The sequence below is a fragment of the Oryza sativa genome, chromosome 6 (assembly GCF_034140825.1).
Source record: "Oryza sativa Japonica Group chromosome 6, ASM3414082v1".
NCBI classification, from domain to species: Eukaryota; Viridiplantae; Streptophyta; class Magnoliopsida; order Poales; family Poaceae; genus Oryza; species Oryza sativa.
Window position 1 is genome coordinate 7,940,452 of NC_089040.1, and position 23,355 is coordinate 7,963,806.

The following is a 23,355-nucleotide window of genomic DNA, read 5'->3' on the forward strand; positions in this document are numbered from 1 at the left end:
TGTCCTAAAATAAACTATTCTCGTATGAGATGTGATATATTTTATTACTATGAATTTGAAGTATGGCTATAATATGGTATGTCACATTCTGTACGAGATTGGTCTATTTTGAAACGGATGGAGTATTTCTCTTGTCGTTCAAGATGCAATCATACAAAGGAACCACCACCGTTTAAATAAATTATAAACATTGGGAAAGCACCCAAGTAAAAAAATCTGTAAAGATTGAACTGCCAAATTGCCAATGCGGAATTGTTCTTGCAAGTGCAACATCGGACTGAAAGGTAGTAACACGTATACTGTTGAAGTATCGCAGTTCAAGAATTTGGAGAATCAATGTGGATTGTGAAGGTGAACAAGGTTAAGCAAATCAAGATAACTTCATCTGAATCTAAAAATCACCTGCAATAACCGAAATGTGCATTCGACAAGTTCAAGCTTCAAATGTTCCACTGACATCTGGGCCCCATACCCAACTAACTAGTATAAAAACTACTCTGTGCCTCGTTCGCCTTCGTCTTCATCCCCACCGCGCGCTCGCCTCCACCCAAACGGCCAAAACCCAACACGACGCCGAGGCCGAGCACGAGCAGCGCGAGCGCCATGAATCCGCCGCCGCCGCAGCAGACGGAGAGCCGCCCGCCTCCGGAACTGAGAGACGACGTGCTCGCCGAGATCTTCTCCCGCATCCCGCCGGACGACCCCGCAATCCTCGTCCGCGTCTCCGCCGTCTGCAAGCCGTGGCGCCGCCTCCTCAGCGGCCGCATCTTCCTCAGCCGCTACCACGCCCTCCACCTAGCGCCTCCGATCCTGGGCTTCTTCTGCGAGGAGAAGGCGTTGACTGGCCCCTTCTCCAGCTTCGTCCGCACCACCTCCTTCCGCCCGATCATCCCCGACCGCGGCGGCGGCGGCGGCGACGGCTGGCTGATCCCGTGCGACTCCCGCCACGGACGCGCCCTCTTCATCACCCAGCCACCCCTGCAGCTCCTCGTGTTGGACCCCATCACCGGCATGGAGCGCCCGCTGTGCGCGCCGCAGCTCTGAGCGAACATCAAGTGGAGCGCCGCGGTGCTGTGCGCCGTGGACGGCTGCGGCCACCACGACTGCCACGGCCGCGCCTACCGCGTCGCGCTGGTGGGCACCGACGTCGCCGGGGGAGCCACGCACGCCGCCGTCTACTCGTCGGAGACCTACGCGTGGAGCGACCCGACCTCCATCGATCACCACCCCAACGCCCGCGTCCAGGCGAGGAGGCCCAGCGTCCTCGTCGGGAACGCGCGCCTCTACTTCCTCTGCGACAACAACACCAGCATCGTCGAGTTCGACATGGCCACGATGACGCTGTCGGTGATCCCCTCGCCGCCGCTCGCTGGGCCTGGGCATGAGGAAGTGTGCGGCGCTCTCCTCGTCACGGCGGAGGGCGGCGGGCTCGGGTTCGCCGCCATCCTGAAGCAGTCCAGGACGCTCCACCAATGGTCCAAGGAGGAGGCCACGAATCAATGGAAGCACCTCAAACATGTCAGGGACCTCGAGCATCTGCTTCCGTACACGGTGGGTGTGCACCTCCACGATCCATTCTCCCGGATGAGTAATTTGTTGATTGGCTTCGCCGACGGCGTCATTGTCGTCAGGACGCACGATGGCGTGTTCACCGTTGAGCTGGGATCAAGTCGACCACCCAAGAAGGTGTCGAGGAGGAGCGCAATCGTCGCTGCATTTCCCTACTTGAGCTTCTGCACTCCAGGTACGAGCAGCTAGCCATCCCTTTCCGTGTTCATCTGTTTTTCGGGGAATGTTCTGTTACAATTGTTGGTTCTGAATGAAGTGATTAGTTTGCGATTAGTTTTAAACCTGAACAGCTTCTGTGCTTGCTTGATTAGTTACGATTTGCTTTTAATTAGTCAAATGTGCATTGAGTTAGCACTAACTTTGCACCTTATCATCACAATTGTCTCGTCTGCCAACATTTGGTAGATAGATTACTAGGAGATTGTTAATACTCTTTGCTGATGAAGCACAAGTCCTACATCTAATCTTGCAAATTAATACTCGGAAATTCCCTCCTGGTTGGTGTGAATGCTTGGGTAATTTACAAGTTTCATCATGTTTTCAGATCATTCTTAGAGGCAGATTGTCGCCGCCATGAGGACCGAATGATCCATCCGCTTACATGAACCTGATGCTTCTGGCTTCCTGCAGAGCTGACAGCTTGAAGTGATTTCTTCTTATAGGCAATTTTAGCAAGAAAAAGAGTTCACTAATGGTGATCGATTTAGTCAGTTTTGTTTCCCATTTTGAAGTCTGACTGAGAAAAGAGTTAGTAGTCTTGGTCATGCTAGTAAGTTTTGCCTCCTGTTCACTAGCATGTCTTGTCTGGATAATAGTGATCCACGTTCTAATACTTCTCCATAGATGATAGCTCTGTCAAGTTTTATTTGGCTGAATTACTGATTATACGAAAGCAAAAGAAATTCAAATGGTAGCCCCGTTTTTGAACTGGGCAAATTACAGACATAAAAGAATTGACACTCACTGGCTCGCAAAAGAAAAGGAAATTTACAATGTCCCTGATACTGATCATGTATTGAGAACTGACGGGTATTTGTAAAAGGTGTTCGCTAAGAACAAACAGGTCATTGGCTGAAGAAGGCTTGAACACAGTGAAACCGTAGAAACGTTTTAATTAAACTAGGAAGGTAGCCCGCGCGATGCGCGGGCATGTACTATAAATTATGTTTGAAAAAAATATATAAAATGGCAGAATATCAGCCAGATGACACTTGTCATTTCATAAGTATTGTTTATCCATAACTTATCTCATCAGTGTTGCTTAGATAATTTTTCTAATCTATTTGTTAGCTTTTAAAATACATAATATTTAATACATTCCTATAAACAATTATCTATGATCTCTTCATTATCTAGAAAGGAGTTAGATTTAATTTGTTTGGAAACATGTGATGTTTTGTCTTGTTTAATAAAATGTTTAGGGGCTTTCTTTTTTTAGCAAATCCTAAATAACTATTATTGTTAATGAATATATTTTATTTTTTAATGAATATATTTTATTGACGCAATTTGTTATATATATATATATATAAATTTCTAAAGATATATCGTAGATCTCCCTTCCCTAATATATATGTGATCTATAGTATCTTTTATTTTTTTAAAAAAAATACCTAGTCAATATGAGTCTGAACATTTTAATGATTACAAATGTAACTTCTCAACCAACTATAAACCGCAAACATTGTGTGGCTTATATATATATACAATAATGTGTAGAGGAACTCATAATGTTATGAAAGCCAATAATATCTAAGCACTTAAAAAATAGGAACATGTATAATTGTTCTAATTTTAGTGAAAAGTAGGAACCAATGTTCATATTGATATTTTCTGTATCTTGTTTTATTTTGATACTACTCTTATTTTAAGTTTAAAATATAGGCGTTATGGATCTTTAAATTGTTGGTTTAATTATAAATAGAGCAATTTAGATTAGAATCAGATGTGTGGTTCAAAAGATATGTATGTTTTAATATTATTGATTATTTCTCTTTTTATTGGTTATAAAAATATCAAGGAGGGTATAGGAGAAAGTGCGAGCCGAGGGGTGAGGGGACGGGTAGTGTTGTGTTTGTGCATATGTGAGGAGGGGGTGAAGTTTGGGGGGGTGGGGGCAGGGTTTATTTCCTAGTTTTTATAGATTTAAATGAAAACCGATGATTTATTGTTTTGTTCCTAAAATTTCGAATAATATTTTTTTAGTTATTAAAATATAACACCTAGCGGCTTAAGATTTTTTAAAAAATAGATCTAATGGTTTAAAATAATGGATATACATATTTAATTCATAACCGGTGGTCAAATGTGTTTTTCTATAATTTCTAAGATTTTATTTTTAAATTTAAGACGTAACACGTGACATGTAAGTGCTCTATTGAGAATGTACGATAATTTAAGGTGATATAGTTTGTTTGATTTTTTTTATTTGGTTGACACGCATAGGTGTCTACAAATGACGTATTATTTATAGTGATATATGGGTATGGATCTTGAATTATTTAGAAGATGTTTTAAAGAACATTGATTGGATATTTATCATATATAGATCTTAATTTTACTAAATATATTTATATTTGTGAAGTAATATATTTTACTTTTATATTGTTGAACTTAAAAACCAGATATAACTTAAGAATTATAATCATTTAGCTTTCTAATTATTTTTTGTTTTTATATTAAGTTGCTAATTAGTTAAAAATTAGAAGAATGAAGAATTGAATGAAAGAGGAGAGGAGGAGGAGAGAGTACGTATGTAGTTAATTAGTTACTATTGCCTTATTGTATCATAATTGATCCACCGATTTGAATAAAAATTAGACTTGATATTGAAGAAAATTTTTAGGGTTTCCTTCAATTTTGGGGGGGACTCATGAAAATGATACGTGCATGTGATAAATTGAAAAAGCCCAACATGTAATAATTCTTTACCACCAAAATATAGCTAACTAATATGAGTCTTAAACCGTTGATTTGATTAGAAAACAGTAGTTCAAGTGTATAATAAACTGAATGTGTAGTTCAAGTCATCACTGTAATCACTCCTATAATTTAGGTAGCATGCATGGTGCACAGCGAGCTCCTGCAGGCTCCATACCTCTATCTAACTTATTATAACAAATTATGCTTTGTATCTTAACAACCTTGGAGAAAAAAGGAGAGATGGAGAGGAGTAGATGTGTACCTAGCTATCTACGCCTTGCGTGCGGGGAGGAGGTACGCGGCGTTCCAAGATGAGAGGATACGGATTAGCTTAAATTTAATGGCTCAAAATAATGGATCCACCTATTTTAAGTGAAAATCAATGGTTGGAATTTTCTCTATTTAATATAATGCCACGTGGTGATTTAGGAGCGTTTTGAGGAAGCCACATGGCGGTTTAAGAGTGTTTTTAGGAAGTTTCATGGACTTTTAGTATATAATAGATAGATAGATAGATAGATAGATAATAGATACTCGTCTATCACAAATTCACACACACAGTAGGTGATACAGCTACGAGAGATCAAGAGCAAGAACGTAGTGTATATCTTGGCAACGATTGCAAATTCACAATGATTACAATTTCACAATTGGTGATACAATTCCACATAATCAAGAGCAAGATCGGGCATGGATTACAAATTCACAAGTTCACGGTTACACTTGATAATAACTAGTACTCCGTTCGTTTCTAAATATTTGACACCGTTGACTTTTTTTGACACATGTTTAACCGTTCGTCTTATTAAAAAAATTTATGAAATATGTAAAACTATATGTATACATGAAAGTATATTTAACAATGAATCAAATGATAGGAAAAGAATTAATAATTATTTAATTTTTTTGAATAAGATGAATTGTCAAATATGTTTAAAAAAGTCAACGGCGTTAAATATTTAGAAACGGAGGGAGTACTATAACACATTGATCAGCGAGATGATCAGAAGCAGGGGACGATGTGTGAAGCCTTGACGCCGCCGTCAACTCCGACTACCTTGCTTAGCTTCGCGTGTTGTTCATCCAGTGTTGCCACCGCGCTAGAGAGGCCATTGAATGACTCTGGATCCACTGGTCCGACCAGAAGAGAGCAAACGCACCGTGTCGGTGATATGGGCTTAGGAGTATCATGTTTAGAGGGAGGAGGCCGTCTCCAAACCCACGTGGCGTCCCCTAAGGGGGGTGGCGTCTAGGTGGTGTGGCGGCTGCCCCCTCCCAGCTTGGGGTACCGAGTTTGGATGGAGGAGGCTACCTCCAGACCCACGTGGCACTTCCCCAAGGAGGGTCGGGCCCGGGGTGGAGTGGCGGCTGCCCACTCCTCGCTTGGGGGTCGGGCCTGTCCCGACCGAGACTAGAGGGAGGAGGCTGCCCCCAGGCGCCACGTGGCCCTCCCCCGAGGGGGGACGGGCCCGAGGTAGGGTGGCGGCTGCCCACTCCTCGCTTGGGGGTCGGACTCTCCCGACCTCCTCCGCGTGTCACCACGTGTGGTGGGTTAGGTGGCCGCCTGCAAGCGCCCACCTACCCGCATTTATGGTGACATGAGCGGCTGCGCCACTCCGCATTTAATGCGGCGTGCAGTGCACTCAACCGGTCTGTGACCGGCCAATTGACCGATGGGACCCAGAGTGCCAGGCGCACTACCACGCGTGTCAGGCGGCGTGCATCCTACCCTGTCACACCCCAATCCGGTACCGCCATACAACGGCACCTGACAGGAGCGTGTCGTAGGAAAAATGGCGTGAACCGCTTCCTACGAAACCGCGATCTCAGTACCAGTCCCAGGATATAGCGCTGGTACCCACGGTGACAAATATGAATCATTGCAATCCTTAAAATAAATAGAGGACTTATTTACCTTAACTTAGGTTATAGCTCAGAACAACTCGAGAATGCAACCGACGACACAGACGAGGAAACACCAACAACAGCAGCAGCAGCGGAACCAACGAACTAACACCCAACACCACAGGCGACGGCTAGGAACCAGGACGAAACCCTAATCTTCACTTCATTTCATCTTCACTTCACGACGGAGGAACTATATATATTTATATAGAGCAAGGATGAGTACTTTCGTACTTAGCAAGTCACGGGAATTTAGGTGTTTAATGTAAGCTTGGAAGAGAGGCAAGGTTGTTTTGCATATCCTTTGTTTGAAATCATTTTGAAATCACTAAGTGATTTATTTCTTTCTAAGTTTGGGTCGAAAAGGAGACTTGCGTCTCAAATCGACTTAAGAGATGCTTTTCAACAACTCAAATGGTAATGTACCGACCTCCCGGGTCAGATCATTACTTCTCGGCTCCCAGAGCCATTTCACTTGATTAATCGGCTCCCAGAGCCTTTTTCATTTTCTCGGACTCCCAGAGTCCAGCTGCCCAGCAGCAAAGCAATCCGCTTCCACTCGGGAAGCCTAGTCTATGATGCCCGCAGACATCCCGAATCACACAGATTCGTTTCTGACTACTCAGGTCATCCATTTGCCACGTAGGCTGATTCTGGTTACGATTCCCAATCCACAACAACTTTTCACAAAACGCTGGCAAACAAATCTACGCAACGGGAACCACTTCACATCCGCCCATGACCGTGGGCATGGCTGTTCGAACAGTTAGTTAACCTCTGCAGAGGGGTACACTTTACCCACAAGACACGAACTTACTCCAAACACTGGCCGGTGTCAGAGGTTCGCGACAAAGCCTTTTCCAAGCCGACCCAGGGATACCTCATGCCACATAGAAGGATCAAATCCTCACATAAATTTACGCCATTTTAGTTTTCACAAATCAAACTCCAACCACCTCGATCGGTAAGTTAGCAAGCTTCTCGTTCTTGCCTTACCAGGAACCCGGTTTGGCTCCAACCGACCCCACCCCGGCGTTCCCAACTATTGGCATGCGAGGTTTCCCTAAACCGACTAGTTACTTAGCCAGGGTGTCCCATTCCACCTTGTGGTTGCACTTTGATTATGCTCGATGAGTTTCCCACAGGAATCGGTCCTTATATGTGAATACGGGACAGTGCCACGCAGGCACAACCCCCACATCGCGAGTTTTCACAATTCATTTTATTTTTAAACACACCGACACCTCAGGTCGGGTTTTCAAGGCTTCTCAAACCCATTTCCCAATTTTCGACAATCAACGGTGTATGTGGGATAATTGGTATACACACTCAAAGAGCACGGATATCGAAGTACCACAAGGGTGGAGCGACAAGAAATCAGGGTAGTACAGCCTACAGGAATTAGTGCGACTACTGGGTAGGTCCATCGGTTTGGCGCGCAAACCGAGGCCAAGCAAGTTAAGTGTGTGATTCAAATAATGCAAGTTGCAAACAAAATAATAATGATTTTTCAATTATAGGAGCAATTGGTCAAAGGGTAACTTGCCTTGCTCAAGGTCTTCACGGAGCTTCACGAATCTTCGAGAAAACCACGATTGACGAAAATCCGGTAACCGCAAATATATGCAAACAATCGAAAACCTAAACAAAATACCAAAAGAAAGATCCTATTTAGACTAATTCATAGTGCCATTAAATAGATCTCAATTTTAGGGAATTACTGGAAGTAGAACGGGGTCAATCGGATGAGCGGTTGGGAAGATATGGATTTTCTAAGGTTTAAGGATTTTCTAATCAAAGGAGAAAGGATTTAATAATTTATTAAACCCTTTTTGGAAAGAAAATGGACGAGGGAGAGAAATCAGACTTTCCCGAGTGGCTTGGCGCGGCCCGAGAGGATTTGCGCGGCTCGGACGAGCTTATTGGGCCAGCGCGGGCTACGGGGAGGCGGCCCAAGAGAGGGGCGCGGGGCGAGAGAGAGGGGAAGGGGAGCCGGGTGGACCGGGCTCACCTCGCGCGGTCCTGAGTGGGACCCGCTTGTTGGCGGCTTGGCTCACCGTGAGCGAGGTGCACGCGAGAGCGGCGGAGCAGATCGGTGGATGCGGCTCACGCGGGGGGCACCGGGTGGACGGGAGAGCGGCGGGCCCACGTGCAGCTGCTCGGCTCACAGTGGACCACGCGCACGGGGAGGAGGGGATGGCTGACCGGCTTGACCGGGTCAAGCCGACGTGGCGCCTATGTGGCGACCACGTGGGCGGCGAGAGGAGGAAGAAGGCCGGCCGGAGGACGAACGGCTGGCGGCGACGGCTTCACCGGGACATGGTGCGGCGACTACAGCTCAAGGGGAGCACACCAGATCGATGGTAGGGACGAGAGGGAGCGATTCGTCGGCTTGGATTCACCAGGAGGAGCCCGTCGGCGGCGGATTTCGACGGTGGCCATCGGCGGCGAGCAAAAGAGGACAACACGATGAGACGACGAGGGTTTGATTCAAAGGGGTAGGAGCATCTCTAGGGCTCAGGGAACCCGTTTGTGGCGTCGGATGGGATGGGGAGGCGCCGTGGAGGTCCGGCGACGAGAGGCGGCCTCCGGGAGCGGGTGGCAATGGCGGCGAGGCCGTGCCGGGCGGTGACGGCGCGCAATGGTGGGGCGGCACATTTAGGGGGACGAGCGAGCAACCAAACGGCTCGGGGCTTATCCAAGATGATGCAAATGGCAAGAATTTGGGCGAGGAGCTCACCGGCGTGAGGAAACGGTATCGGCGGCGATTTGAGGATGGAAAGGGGTGGAAGGCCGATGGCGGCACGCGACCGAGCGGCGGCGCACGGCGGATGACGCCGAGGCGGCGCGGCGTCGGGGCGAGTGCGTCGGGGAAGATGAGAGGGAGTGCGAAGATGGGGCGGACCGGAGCTCCTCTTTGGCTCCTCGCGCTCGCCGGCTCCCACGGCACGCGCGACAACGACAATGGCAGTCAAGGCGGCAATGGTGTGGTGGGGAGAGGAGGCGAGACAACGGGGGAGATGGGAGGGCTCGGATTTTTATAGTGGAGCGAGGTCGGTTTGGGAGGCATGGGCGAGCTGGTTGGCGCTCGGCTGGCGAGCGGCAAAGGCAGTTCGTGGGCGGTGCGAACATGGCGATGGCGTGGATGCAAGGGCGCGGTGAAGGCGGTGGATCGGATGGCGAGAATCAAATTGCGGGAGCGGGAGGATTAGCGCGGGCTGGCGCAGTCAAGGTGGGGGCGGCGAGCTGGCGCTGGCGTCTGCGTCTCTGCCTCCGAGCGCTAGCGGCCAAGGAGTGGAGGTAGGGCGTTGTGCTTGGGAGGGAAAAAGAGAAGGGAGGACGGTGGAAAGGGGGGCTTTACCTTGCTGGTTTGGGAGAAGGAGGTGGGAGAGGGAGTGCTCTGCCTCCGGGATTTGGACGGACGCAGGTGGAGCAGCTTGGGCACGCGCTGCAGAGCTCGCGGCAGGCAGCGGGGCCGAGCGGCAGCACGGCGCAGGCGCTGATGGCGGTGGCGACCGGGCGGTCGGCCACGACCGGCGCGTGCGCGGGAACCAAAGGCGGTGGCGGGTTCAAAAGGCGGCGGCGGGAATCGGCCCCGGGGAGAGAGGAAACAGAGAGGGCGAGAGAGAGAGAGGGCGGCGCTCTCTCTTGGCTTTGGCACGACGCGCGTGCTCAGCACGTGCGAAGGGGAGGGGAAACGGGCTGAGAGGAGGGATGGGCCAAGGGAAAGGAATTTGGCCCAAAAAACAAAGGGAGGTAAAAATAGACTTTTATAGGGAATTTGAGTTGGAGGGATTTGGGACATGGGTTTAAATTTCAAATTTGAGATTTGATCTCGAGGGTTTAGGGAGGAATCAAGGGAGACTCAAGGAAAGGATTCGAGATGGGAATTTGATATTTTCGGAAATAGGGACAGGTATTTTGCGGGGATTCAAAGGATGCGATTGAATTTTGGAGTTTGATTTCAGAGACTTGAGTTGGAATTGGAATCTTGAGGTGGACGATTTTGATGGCGATGAGAGGGAACAATGAGAGATTGAATTGAGATCCATGGCACAACTTAGACTCGCATACAAAGAACGAAATTTTCGCATATAGGATTTTGCCGAATTAGTTTTTAACGTCTCACGAAAAGCGGAGCGTTACATACCCTATCCCATCAGCCATGATGATGAGAGGTCTTAGCCTCTCATCACAGCCGGAGACGGCTTGCCTAACCCGGTCAGGGTAGGGTTCCTGTTTCCCAGCGCAAGTGAGGACCGAAAAGTCTTCATTCATTAAATGTCGAATGACAGGCGTGCCCCTTGTGTCAGCCGGATAAGATCCGGTGGACCCCACATCGCAGCAAGGCGTGCAAGAGACTTCCAAGACAAGCAACAAGACATCCATTTAATGTGATTATCCTCCCTGAATAGGGGGGCCCATGTGGTAACCCCTTGAGATATAAAAGGAGGTCCAGGCCTACTTAAGGAGGGGGGAGATCTACCGATCGAGGGATCGAGGATGAGCCATTTTAGACTCTGGAGCAGCTTCCACCCCTCATGATCGACACCTTCTACACCAACAAGGAGATCTTGTAATTTCTCACAAGATCAGCTAAGCACAGGAGTAGAGTATTACGCTTCTCAGCGGCCTGAAGCTGTATAAATTCCTTTCGTCTCATCGTCTTTGAGAGGCCTGACCCCCTCAAGATCACACAACTTCGCTTACCAAGCCCTCGAATCTCACCCGCTGCCCCCAGCCGAACCAAAAAAAGGGGGGGTCTCACGGTTCCCTGGTGGAGGATTTCACCCTCCGACACACCGTCTCCTGCCCCGAGGAAGGTGGAAGCCACAAACATGTTAGAGACGCTCCGCTCCAGGGAGGGACCTTGAGATCAGCCCAGTAAGTGTGGCCAATGCGCTGAAGCCAAAGCCAGGGTAGATGTAGCGCGAAGCCTATCGTGCTCAAGTCCACTATGCCTAGGCCACAAACGGATTTTAGGCGACAGACGTTTGTCCAAGATACGAGGCATCGTCCCCCCTGAACTGAGTCTGTACCTATCCACAAGAAGGCACGACGTTTCTTATCAATGGCCTTGATGACCCAGTTGTCAACCCAATCACCATGGACACATGGACCGGAATAGAAGAGAGTACGGACTGGACAAGCACAGAACGACCAACTAAAGTGGTGAGACGGCCTTTCCAGGGAGGGAGACGATGGGAGACCCTATCAGAGATTGTAGGACTACTTTCAGGAGCTTGCGGACCGACAACAGGATGCCAAGATAGATGCAAGGGAACTCAGAGATAGAAGAGGGGAAGGTGCTCTGAACCAACTCCAAGTCCTCTGCTGTGCAGCGGATCGAAGTAATCGAGCATTTGGAAAAGTTGGTGCGTAACTCGAAGGCCGAACAAAAGATGGAGAGAATGTCATGGATGAACTCCAAATCCTATCTCACAGGGGAGAGGAAGAGGACCAGATCATCGGTGTAGAAAGAAGCACGATGTCGCAAGCGCGCGGTCATTGAGAGGGAGAAAACCACCCGTGTCAGATTGAGCACATCCAAGACTAGGAGGAAGAGCATGAGAGAAAGGGGATCGCCCTACCGAAGCCCCTCCGATGGAGGAAGCGGGGATTGGGAACCCTATTGACCAGCACCCTGAAGAAGGAGCAATGGAGGATCAGGGAAATCCAATCACACCATCGATGGATGAAACCAAGGTGACCAAGCACTTCAAGCAGGAACGTCCAGCTGACCATGTCAAAGGCCTTCGCAATGTCCACTTTAAGGACCAGATGAAGCTTGGCCCGGGAATGGAGAGCCCTAGCCGCAAGCTGGACATAGCGGAAGTTATCATGGAGAGAACGAGAGGCTTATCAGGCAGAAGTCCTTGACCTCCATAGCCTCATCCTTCTTCTGCAAGAGGGAGATGAGGGCATCATTGAGAGAGGCGAAACCCTGGCCGTTTGTCAGAGGGAGAGCGTTGAGGACAACCAGGATTTCTGACTTGATCACCGGCCAGGACTACTTGATAAACAACATCAAAGAACTCAGGACGATACACACATCATCGCAGACAAAAAATTTCATTAGATTTGTCAGCTTCATACAAACTACTACTACTACCTTCATCCCCAAATAATAATCTTTCTAAGTTATTTAGCAAAATTTAAAGTTTAGTAAAAAATAACCATAGTACCCACATTAAATGTTATAATGTTGAGGCGACGCTAATGGGCGATCGATCGCTTCCCCATCCCCCTATACGCTCCTCTCCCCCTTCCTCCTCCCCTTCTTCTCTTCCTACTGCACCATAAATTTAAAAAAAATAAAAAAACAAAATTGGAAAAAATCATGTATAGAAATACTATATATATAAAATATTTGAATTTAAATTCAAATTTGAAATGGGTAAGTAAACTTTTGACTTATAAACTTTGGGTCTATAAGCTAATGTTTGAATTCAAATTCAAATTTGAATCGGCTAAGTAAACTTTAGACTTATAAACTTTGGGTATATAAACTTTAGGTGTATAGAAATACTATATATAAAAAATATTTGAATTCAAATTCAAATTATATATTTGAATTCAAATTCAAATTTGAATCGGGTATATAAACTTTTGACTTATAAAATTTGGGTCTATAAACTTTAGGTGTATAAACTTTAGATGTATAAAAATTCTATATATAAAAAATATTTGAATTCAAATTTAAATTTGAATCGGGTATATAAACTTTTGACTTATAAACTTTGGGTATCCAATATTTAGGTGTATAAACTTTAGATGTGTAAACTTGAGATGTGCAAACTTTATGTGTATAAATTTACTAAAATAGGAAAGCAATGTGGTGCCAAAAAAGGAAGCCAGCCACGTGGAGAGGGGTGATCGCCCAGGGCAATCGATCGCCCAACAGGATTTTCGATAATGTTGGGAGTAGGAGGATAGTTGAGGGTAGGATATATAGGAAAAAAAATTTCTAAATTGGAGGTGATTGATGAGACAAAAAAAAATTAAAACCAAATTATAAACCCAAAGAACGTTGTGCACTTATCAAAACCAGAAGAGGTGGCCCCCATCCACCTTTTTTAGCCAAATGAGGCCTAAAAATTAAGATGCAATTATACAGTCGCAAACATTGGCAAAGCAAGAATCGAGTATATAAAAGACTGAGCTAGGATTTTTTTTTTTTTGGTTGCAAGTGCAACACCGGACAGAAAGGAAACGATGAACAGGGTTAAGCAAACCAAGAGATAACTTCGTCTGAAATTCACTGCAATGACAAAGTGGTTGAAATGAGTTAGACTAAAATGTGCACTCGAGAAAGTTCCAGCCTCAAATGTTCCACTGACATCTGGGCCCCACACCCAACCAACCAGTATAAAGTTCAAGTATCAGCCTCGCCATCTTCGTCCCCACCGCGCGATCGCCTCGCCTCCATCCCCCAACGGCCATAAACCCAAACACGACGCCGCGTCGCCGCCGAGCCGAGCAAGAGCAGCGGCGCGAGCACCATGAATCCGCCGCCGCAGCAGCCGGAGCACCGCGGCAACTCGCTGACGGATCTGAACGACGACCTGCTCTCCGAAATCTTCTTCCACATCCCGCCGGGCGACCCCGGGGTCCTCGTCCGCCTCTCCGTCGTCTGCAAGTCGTGGCGCCGCCTCATCACCGACCGCGACTTCCTCCGCGGCTACCGCGCCATCCGCCAAGCGCCTCCGATCCTGGGCTTCTTCTGCGTGGAGTTTGGGAGCGCCATATTGGTCCCCACCACCGCCTTCAGCTCGATCATTCCCAGCGTCAGGGGCAACTAGCTACCGTGCGGCTCCCGCCATGGCCGCGCCCTCTTCGACGCCTTCGGGTTACCCATGCAGCTCCTCGTGTCGGACCCCATGACCGGCGCGGATCGGCTGCTGGACTTGCCGGAGCGCTGGAGGAACATCCACTGGAGCGAGCAGCAGCACTGGATGTGGATGAACATCCGGTGGAGCGCGGCGGTGCTCTGCGCCGTGGACGGCTGCGACCATCTCGACTGCCACGGCGGCGACCCCTTCCGCGTGGCGCTGGTGGGCACCGACGCCGCGGGAACCACGTACGCCGCCCTCTACTCGTCGGAGACCGAGGCATGGAGCGGCCCGGCCTCCATTGATCACCACCCGAACGCCATCGTCAAGGCGAGAAGGCCAAGCGTCCTCGTGGGGAACGCGCTCTACTTCCTCTGCAACAACAACACCAGCATCGTCGAGTTCGACATGGCCACGATGACGCTGTCGGTGATCCCCTCGCCGCTGCTACCGGAGGATGTGCACGGCGCTCTCCTCATGACAGCGGAGGGTGGAGGGCTCGGGTTCGCCGCCGTGCTGGAGCGATCCAACCTCCACCTGTGGTCGAAGCCGATGGATGAATGGGAGCACCTCCAAGATGTCAGGGACCTCAAGACGCTGCTCCCCCGGGGTTCAATCTCCATGATGAACAATTTGTTGATCGGCTTCGCCGACGGCGGCGTTCGTGTGGTTGTCGTCAGGACGTACCATGGCCCCTACGTCGTTGAGCTGGGATCAACTGAACCAGCCAGGGTGGTGTCAAGGAGAATTGGAATCAACGTTGTATTTCCCTACACGAGCTTCTGCACTCCAGGTACGAGCTCTGCGTTCTTCCTTTTTTCAGAGATTGTTCTGTGCATTTGTTGGTTCTGAACTGATTTGTTTGCGATTGCTTGAGCCTGAACAGCTTCTGTGCTTGCTTGATTAGTTGCGGTTTGCTGATAATTAGTCAAATCCAAATCGTTTATAGACATTTCTAACTAGGAGATAGTTGATACGGCCAATTACTCTGTTTACCACTTTTCTGGCTGATCTGAAGCAAAAGCCCCACATCTAATCTTGTAAATACTCAGAATTTTCCTCCTAATTGGTGTGCATGCTGGGGACGTATAGCATGTTTACAGGTTTCATTCTGTATCGTTCCAGATCATTCTTAGATGCAGATTACCGCCTCGTGTTCATATCTGCTCTTTTGTTTTTCAGAGAATGCTCTATTGTTCTGTGCATTTGTCGGTTCTGACCTGACTGGCAAATTAATACTGCTTAAAACTCCTGCATATTAGACCTGAATAACAGCTTCTGTGCTTGATTGTTGGTTCCTGTTTGCTGTTAAGTAGTCATATCCAAATGTGCATTGAGTTAGCAATAACTAATTTCTGCTTGTTGCATCTTACCATCGCAGCCGCTGCCACGACGACAGAATGATCCATCCGCTTACATGAAACTGCTGATGCTGGCTTCCTGCAGAGCTGATGCTTGAAGTGCTTTCTTCTGATAGGCAATTTTAGCAAGAAAAGAGTTCACTAATGGTGATCGATTTACTCAGTTTTGTCTCCCATTTTGCAGTCTGATTGAGAAAAGAGTTTTGTCAATTTTAGCAACCAGAAGAATTCACAAATGGTAATCTTGGTCATGTTAGTAAGTTTTGTCTCCTGGTGAATACTTTTAAGAAAAGAGTGAGACTTCTCATCAGTTAACTAGCATGTCTCTTCTGGTTCTGGATGATAGTGATCGAAGTTTCAGAAACTTCTCCATGGATGAGACAGTTCAGTCAAGGTTTTTTTTGGCTGAGTTACCGAGTACATGCATATAGTAACAGAATTTGAACTGTGGTAATTACAGATACAAGAGAATTGCACTCACTGACTCACAACAGAAAAGGAAATTCACACTATTCCTGATATGGATCGTGTTTTGAGAACCGATTGGTCTTTGCGAAAGGTGTTTGCTAAGAATAAATAACTAAATAGGTCATTGATTCAAGAATGTTCATCTATTCAAATTTCCCAATAGGTGATACAAGTAGCTACTGAGTTACTGAGTTACAAATTCAGATGTTTACAAATTCAGATGTTTACAATTGATGACAACTAGTACTATAACACATTGAACAGCGAGAATAGATCAGAAGCAGGGGACGATGCGTGAAGAAGCCTTGACGACGCCATCAACCCCGACCACCTTGCTCTGCTTCGCGTGCTCTTCATCGCTCGCGCGCTTCAGCTTCTTCCTGGCCACCTCCTCCTCGTCGGCGGCGAACATCTCCAGCAGCCGCTGCGCCTGCTCCATGGCGGTGCCCAGCCCGGGAATCTTCAGCTGCTCGGTGGCCTCCAGCGCGGCCACCATCTCCCGCACCTCCTGCCTCGACCGCGCCGCCAGGTACCTCGTCACGGACGCGAGTGGCCGCCCCGACACCACGAGCGACGCGGCGTGGACGGCGTCCTCCATGCCGACGGGCTCGCGCTCGCCGCCGCCGCCGCCACCGCGGCGCCTGATGCTTGGGCGGGCGGCGAGGCCGACGCGGAGCTCGCGGCCGCGGAGGAGGTGGCCGTGGAGGTTGCGGAGGGCGCTGCGGGCCGTCTCGTCGTCGGCGTACTCGACGAAGGCGTAGCCCTTGCGCTTGTTGGTGGCCGGGTCGAGGGCGGCGAGGCGGAGGGAGCGGACGGGGCCGATGAGCTCGCAGGCGTCGCGGAGCTCGGCCTCGGTGGCGTGGAAGGCGATGTTGCCGACGTAGACGACGCGGCTGCAGCGGCAGTTCACGTCGGCCATGGCGGCGGCTGAGGCTGAGACGTCCATTGCTCTGAGTTGGAGTGGAGAGCGCTGCGACGGGATGAGATGAGGCAGCGAGAGACATGCATGGTCTCGTCTGGATTTATAGCCGGCGACAAAGCTTTACTCTGTATGCCTTGATCGAGTCGGACTCGGAGTCCGAGTCGGACTAGCATGATATCGTCTCCACGCGGTCGCATATGGAAAAAGTACACGCAAGGTCCCTCAACTTGTTAGCCAGATACAAAATCGTCCCTCAACCGTAAAACCGGACGTCCAGCGTCCCCCAACTTACAAAACTGGTCACAATAAGTCCCTCGGCGGTTTTAACCCCGATTTTGTCCCACGTGGCGGCTGACTCAGCATGGGACCCATGTGGGCCCCACATGTCAGAATGACATGTCATCTTCTCTGTTTCCCCTCTTTTCTCGTCTCTCTCTTCTATCTCTTCACTCGCGTCGAGCAATGCGAGGCGCGGCGAGCTGGCGAGGCGACGGTGGTCGTGACTCCGGCGGTGAAGGGCGGTGGCCGGCCCGGAGCTCGGTGGGGCGAGGCAGGAGAGGCGGTGTAAGCTCAGGACGTGGTTCTCCGGACCAATCCACACGGAGTCGGCGCCGGGCTGCGGGCGGAGCACGGCGGGCGAGAGCAGCGATGGGCGGGCGGCGGGCGAGCTCCAGGTCGCTCCGTGCGTGCCGCATCACCAGGGGCGCGGCGACTGGTGGGTGTGGGCGGCCGCCCTCCTCTGACTTGGCCCCCTACTCCCCAGACATCTCCACCTCATGCCGGAGGCAGGCAGGCGCGGACTAGGCGGCGATGACGACGACTCGCCCTCCTCATCTCCCCGTCTCCCGCCGGCCTCCTCTCCCACTTCTCCCGCCGGTGCGGTCGGCCGGCTCTCCTCCCACTCTCGCGCTGCATCCAAATCGAATTGAGATTTGAGATAGTGAGAGAGCGCCATTTGAGTTGAGATGGACGCCGTTGGTGGCGGGAAGGTGAAGAAGGCGGCGGGCGGGAGGAAGGCCGGCGGGCCGAGGAAGAAGGCGGTGACACGCTCCGTCAAGGCCGGGCTCCAGTTCCCCGTCGGCCGTATCGGGCGCTACCTCAAGAACCGTCGGCCGGTCGATCTCATCTCCGCCGCTCCTTCCCCGTTAGCCGCCCCGACCCTCTTCCCCACCACGTCGGTGACGCCGTCGACCCTCTTTCCCATCGCGTCGGTGACGCCGCCGCCGCCACCGCATCGGCCCTCCTCTCTGCGTCAGTGATGATGGCCGCAGCCGCGTGTCGCCGTCGCCGACCGCACGAGGGGGACGGGGAGGCCGGCGAGCTCACACCGCCTTGAGCCCACGCGCCGCCACCCTGGAGCCGTCGTCGCCGGCCGCACCACCCTTTGGCCGTACGCGCCGCCATCTGTGCGAGAGCAGAGAGCGAGAGGAAGGAGAGAAATAGAGAAAGAGAGAGGGTGCTGACGTGGTCTCCATAACATGTAGGGCCCACGTGGGTCCCACACTGAGTCAGCCGCCACGTGGGACAAAACCGGGGTCAAAACCGCCGAGGGGCATATTGTGACCGGTTTTGTAAGTTGGGGGATGCCGGATGTCTGGTTTTGCGGTTGAGGGATGATTTTGTATCTGGCTAACAAGTTGAGGGGCCTTACGTGTACTTTTTCCGTCGCATATTGGTTTTCTAAATGGGCCGAATCTTAAAGCTTTTGTAAAATATGGGCTTCGTTATTACTAAGAAACAAGTCCACTATGGATACCTTAAGCACAGCCTGAAATCCAGCTAGCAGAATCAGCCCACCAGATCTAATTAAAATCGGACGGCTACTGCCTATGTCAGCCTGTCACGTCTTTTTTAAAAAAAAAATTTAATGACCCAAAATAATGTGTCAATCAATTGAAAATAATACTTCCATAGATTTAAATCAAAACCGATGGTTAGATTTCTTTTTTTCAAAATTTCTAAGATTTTCTCTAATTTAAGAATATCATATAGCAGCTTAGAAGCATTTATAAGATGTTTCATGGATTTGAACGCCGCACAGGCGTGGCAAGATAAGGAGAGAGGTTTGGGTCTTTCTGTTTAAAAGAAACTAACAATTTAAAACAACGTATCCGTCAATTTAAGTAGAAATCGATAGTCTGATACTTCATTCCTTTTTTAGACTTTATAGTATTTTCTTCAATTTAATAGCCTCACTTAGCAGTTTAAAAGTGTTCATATGATGTTTGAAGTGACAAAATGGAACATATGGAAGAAGGAACGGGAGAGAATTATGTACATTACGTACGTCCTTTGTTTCTAAAGGGGAGGTTCCAGGTGTGGTTTCTATTATAAAATTAGATCTAACGATCAAATAATGGGCACACCAATTTAAATGAAAATCAATGGTTGGATTTCTCTTATTTATTAGAGTGCTACTTGATGACTCGAGAGTATTTGTAGGAAATTTAATGGACTTTTAGTATATAATAGTAGATAAATTTCTCTCTCAAACATCTGATTAGCTAAAAAATTATGTATTTCTATGCATTGGAGTCAGTGTCCTTGAAATATTTATATTGTGATATTATAAATTTTATACCATAAAAATACTTATATATCGAGATAAAGAATATAAGATGTGTGAAATTTCCAATCCCGTACAGTTGTTGGATCAAGAAAGGGGGAAAAGTAATGGTGTCAATACGAAATCTTTACAGCAGTTAGACGACTCTTGTTCTTATCTGTTTTTTGCTGATTTAATTAGTTAGAGTCCAAAATTGTCCTAGATATTGTAATAGTGTCACCGATGCTATAGCAGAATTATTAGGAGTTTTGCTAAAACATGAGAATGCTTGCTCGATGGTTATATCTGGGAATACGACGATTGATCGAGGATGTGGCATGAGGTTTTGCAGTCATCACTCATCACCGTATTATTCTGTTTTACCCGTGGTTTATGTATAGCATCCACACAACTTTTTTGTGTTTTGAATTTTGGTCTTTGTCCAAAATCCAAATTATACATTTGCAATATTCATTCAGAGTACGACAAGATCATCTATATATATACTCCCTCCATTCTTAAATGTTTGACGCCGTTGACTTTTTTAAACATGTTTGACCGTTTATCTTATTCAAAAAAATTTAAGTAATTATTAATTTTTTTCCCTATCATTTGAGTCATTGTTAAATATCATTTATGTATACATATAGTTTTGCATATTTCACAAAAGTTTTTTTTTAATAAGACGAATGATCAAACATATTTAAAAAAGTCAATGGCGTAAAATATTTAGGGACGGAGAGAGTATATAGCTTCATCAATTTGCATAAACATTCAAGCAGATCTTTACATCAACGAGTACATTAGCCATTAACTTGGTAACAACACGACTAGTTGCATTCTCTTGAAAAAGGATGGGAAAAATGAGCTACCAATACTACATATATAGCGATCAGTTTCAAGTTACAAAACGAGACGTGCTACGACTACCAGATACAGCCTACAGCTAGTAACCACTTAACTAGCAAAAAACAACTCTCGCTCATCCACAGTTCATCAACACGTCGTCGTGATCGCGGCATTGGCTGGCGGCGCCGTCGTCGTCGTCCTCGGACGCCACAGCGCGCCGAGGAACGCGTCGCTCCTGCGCAGCTCCCTCCAGCGTCGCTTCACGGCGCACGAGCTGCGGCCGTAGACGGCCCTGCTGACGTCCTTCCATCGGCGGCCGGCGGCGAAGCCAGCGTCGTCGTCGAGGCGCAGGCAGAGGCGGGCGAGCTCGGCGTCGTCGGCGGCGGTGAAGGGGCGGTGGAAGACGTCGCGGGCGAGGTGGTCCCCCCACCTGTCGCGGCACTGCGCGGGCGAGCGGCGGCGCGGCATCTGCGCCGCCACGCGGCGCCAGTGGCGGGAGCCGTGCTCCATGGCGAGGCGCTCCAGGACGGCGTCCTCCTCGGGCGTCCACGCCGGCGGGAGCCTGAAGCGGAGGACGCACCTCCCGAGCGGCGGCGACGACGCAGGTGAGGAAGCGACGGTGGTAGAGGAGGAGGAGGAGGAGAGCTCCATGTCCATGGCGTGTGACGCGTCGACGGTGTGTGTGTGTGGATGAATGAATTGAACCGAGGACACAATGCTCGTTTCACTTATAGCCACGCACCTGCAGAGGCCATGTCCGACTCGGATTGGTAGTTCGACTTCCTTTCCTTTTTTTCAGAAACTTTCGTGTCTCCGCTTCGGATTAAAGCACGTAATACTACTGCGAATCCGATTAGGTTTCAGTAAGCTAGTACGGAGTAATGAGCTTAGATTGCTCATCGTTTTGCTTCATTGATTGATGATTTGGTTTGGTGGCTTAGGTTGATTGGGCCTGCACGTGTAGGCCCACGCTAAATTTCAGCCCACGAGTATACCACTCCTCCTGGGTCACACATTCAAGGAATAAGTTCACATTGACTCCCTTAACTACCGACCGAATCTGATTTGTATCCTTCAATTGCAATACCAGATATGTTGACCTCCAACTATTAAAACCGGTGCAATTTGACTCCCTATAAGGTTTTGGAGGACGGTTTTGCTGACGTGGCATCAACGTGGCAACGTTGACCTAGTATGTGGGGTTGACATGATGCTTAGGAGGCATTAGAATTAAAAACATATATGTAGGCCCCATACGTCATTCACAGAAAGAAATTATGGGGCCCACATGTCATCCCCTCTCTATCTTTTTCCCTCCTTCCTCTCCTCTCCCCCTTCTCTCTATGTTTCTCTTCCTCCACTTCGGCACGAGATCTGGAGCGGCGACGGCGGGGGAAGGGGGGGTGTGGAGCGCCGAAGCTGCTGATGGAGCGGAGGTGGAGCGGGCAGGAAATGGGCCCCCAACTTCTATGGCGTGCTACTCTGGAAACGCTTGATGGTCCTCAAGGTGGCGACCACTGCCAGCATCGGCTGCAAAAGCTCGTTGTACCTCTGGTCGTATGCACACTACTTTAGCGCCCGCCGCCGCCATCGCAACAGCTCCCGCCCTCTAACTATTGTCGCTGCTCCGGCCCTCACCAGCCGCGGCGAGGGAGTCCTGCCACTCGTCGTGGTCATCTCACGCCCCACCGCCGCTGCTCCCGTTGTCGTCCCGCCGCACCACTATGGTGAAGCCGAACGGTAATGAAGGGCCGAAGCCATTTGAATAGGGAAGAGGAGGGCGGTGGCTCGGACAGGCGAGGCACGACGAGTCGACGACTCAGAGACCAAGACCTCAACGACGCGCTGTTGACGGTCGTTAGCGATCAGTTTCGACCGTCAATATTACCAAAATAGAGGAGAACTAGTTATGCTTGCAATGTATATTCATGTTAGAATAATAATATTCCACTAGTATTAGGATTAATAATCTTTTGCAGAGAATAACCATAAAGTGGAGAAGAATCGACATCAAATCAGACGATCGATCAATCGGACGATGTCGAGAATCAGACTTATCAATAAACGGGCCAAAAACTCAGAAATGACACGACTAATTGGGCCAAAGCTCAGAAGTCTGCGGAGAGAAGTCCAGAAAGCCACCAGCTAAATTATGGGCTGGTTGGGCTAGCCCCTGGTTCGACCGAACCAGAATCCACCTCTCCACTATTGGATGTGGGGTTTGGCAGGGACGCTCCAGATCCTCTCCTGATGATGGTTGCGGGGTACTTCAGACATTTCGCGGCAGTTACAACCGTCATACCTGCCTATTTAAGAGCTTCACTTCATTCATTCTCACACACACTCTAAGCAAAACTCTCTCATATTCTCTCAAGTTTAGTTTAGTAGTCTTAAGCTAGTGGAGTAGGAAATAGAATAGAAATCAGAGTCCGGAAGCCTTCGGAAGAGTTCGGATATGGCTCTAGTAGCTCTCCTTTCCTCTTTTGTAAGCTTTGTACTTTACTTAGAATACTCTTCTTTATACATTTTTGGTATTAAAATACCTTCCGAGTATATGAATGCCAACTTTACTTTATGTTCATGTTATACTGATTATACTGCTAGCTTATGTAGGAGATGGATAGGTACGGGTATAATGTTTGCTTATGCAATTACTCTATGTCATGCTAGCTTATGTTTGCTTATGCGTGGTGTCTAGATTACGGGATGTCATTATTTGGGGTTATATGCTGCGGATGAGATGTGGGCCGCTGATGGTGACAGCTCAACGGGTATTCCTCCGTGCGTGTATATAGTCCTAAGTTAATTTCCTGGGGAGGGTACTCCTAGTATTTAGCCCCGGTTGTATGGTCATGACAGGCTGTCGTAAGGAACTCGGCAGTTATGGGTGGCTTCTCGAAGTATCAGGAGGGCATCAGATAGAGGGTATTAGCTAGTTAATCATATAACTAGAATGTATGTATACTATGTATAATAGAAGTA

The 23,355-nt window shown here is 48.7% G+C and overlaps 4 protein-coding genes across 4 annotated transcripts; 2 read left to right on the forward strand and 2 right to left on the reverse strand.

The window, feature by feature from the left end:
• The first annotated feature begins 603 nt into the window (after positions 1–603).
• On the forward strand, positions 604–2,124 carry LOC136356844 (uncharacterized). Its single transcript, XM_066311322.1, has 3 exons — positions 604–1,025; positions 1,062–1,744; positions 2,114–2,124. The coding sequence occupies exons 1-3, from the start codon at positions 604–606 to the stop codon at positions 2,122–2,124; spliced, it is 1,116 nt and encodes a 371-aa protein (XP_066167419.1).
• An 11,671-nt stretch (positions 2,125–13,795) lies between these two features.
• On the forward strand, positions 13,796–15,447 carry LOC112939318 (uncharacterized). Its single transcript, XM_066311838.1, has 3 exons — positions 13,796–14,183; positions 14,259–15,021; positions 15,332–15,447. Exons 1-3 carry the CDS (start codon positions 13,899–13,901, stop codon positions 15,445–15,447), a joined length of 1,164 nt encoding a protein of 387 aa, XP_066167935.1. The 5' UTR covers positions 13,796–13,898.
• Positions 15,448–16,218: 771 nt separating this feature from the next.
• On the reverse strand, positions 16,219–17,043 carry LOC107281392 (uncharacterized). The gene has a single exon (XM_015787380.3). It carries the CDS (start codon positions 17,001–17,003, stop codon positions 16,332–16,334), a length of 672 nt encoding a protein of 223 aa, XP_015642866.2. The 5' UTR covers positions 17,004–17,043; the 3' UTR covers positions 16,219–16,331.
• Positions 17,044–20,520: 3,477 nt separating this feature from the next.
• Positions 20,521–21,030, reverse strand: LOC107275538 (transcription factor MYB44). Its single transcript, XM_015786775.1, has one exon. The coding sequence runs from the start codon at positions 21,028–21,030 to the stop codon at positions 20,521–20,523; it is 510 nt and encodes a 169-aa protein (XP_015642261.1).
• Positions 21,031–23,355: the final 2,325 nt, after the last annotated feature.

Bases quoted from the DNA above. Each gene is read 5' to 3' on its own strand.
- LOC136356844 (XM_066311322.1), top strand. From the start codon at position 604: ATGAATCCGCCGCCGCCGCAGCAGACGGAGAGCCGCCCGCCTCCGGAA. The intron at 1,026-1,061 runs GTGCGCGCCGCA...CATCAAGTGGAG, and splicing joins ACCGGCATGGAGCGCCCGCT to CGCCGCGGTGCTGTGCGCCG.
- LOC112939318 (XM_066311838.1), top strand. From the start codon at position 13,899: ATGAATCCGCCGCCGCAGCAGCCGGAGCACCGCGGCAACTCGCTGACG. The intron at 14,184-14,258 runs GTCAGGGGCAAC...TTACCCATGCAG, and splicing joins TCAGCTCGATCATTCCCAGC to CTCCTCGTGTCGGACCCCAT. The intron at 15,022-15,331 runs GTACGAGCTCTG...GCATGTTTACAG, and splicing joins CACGAGCTTCTGCACTCCAG to GTTTCATTCTGTATCGTTCC.
- LOC107281392 (XM_015787380.3), bottom strand. From the start codon at position 17,003: ATGGACGTCTCAGCCTCAGCCGCCGCCATGGCCGACGTGAACTGCCGC.
- LOC107275538 (XM_015786775.1), bottom strand. From the start codon at position 21,030: ATGGACATGGAGCTCTCCTCCTCCTCCTCCTCTACCACCGTCGCTTCC.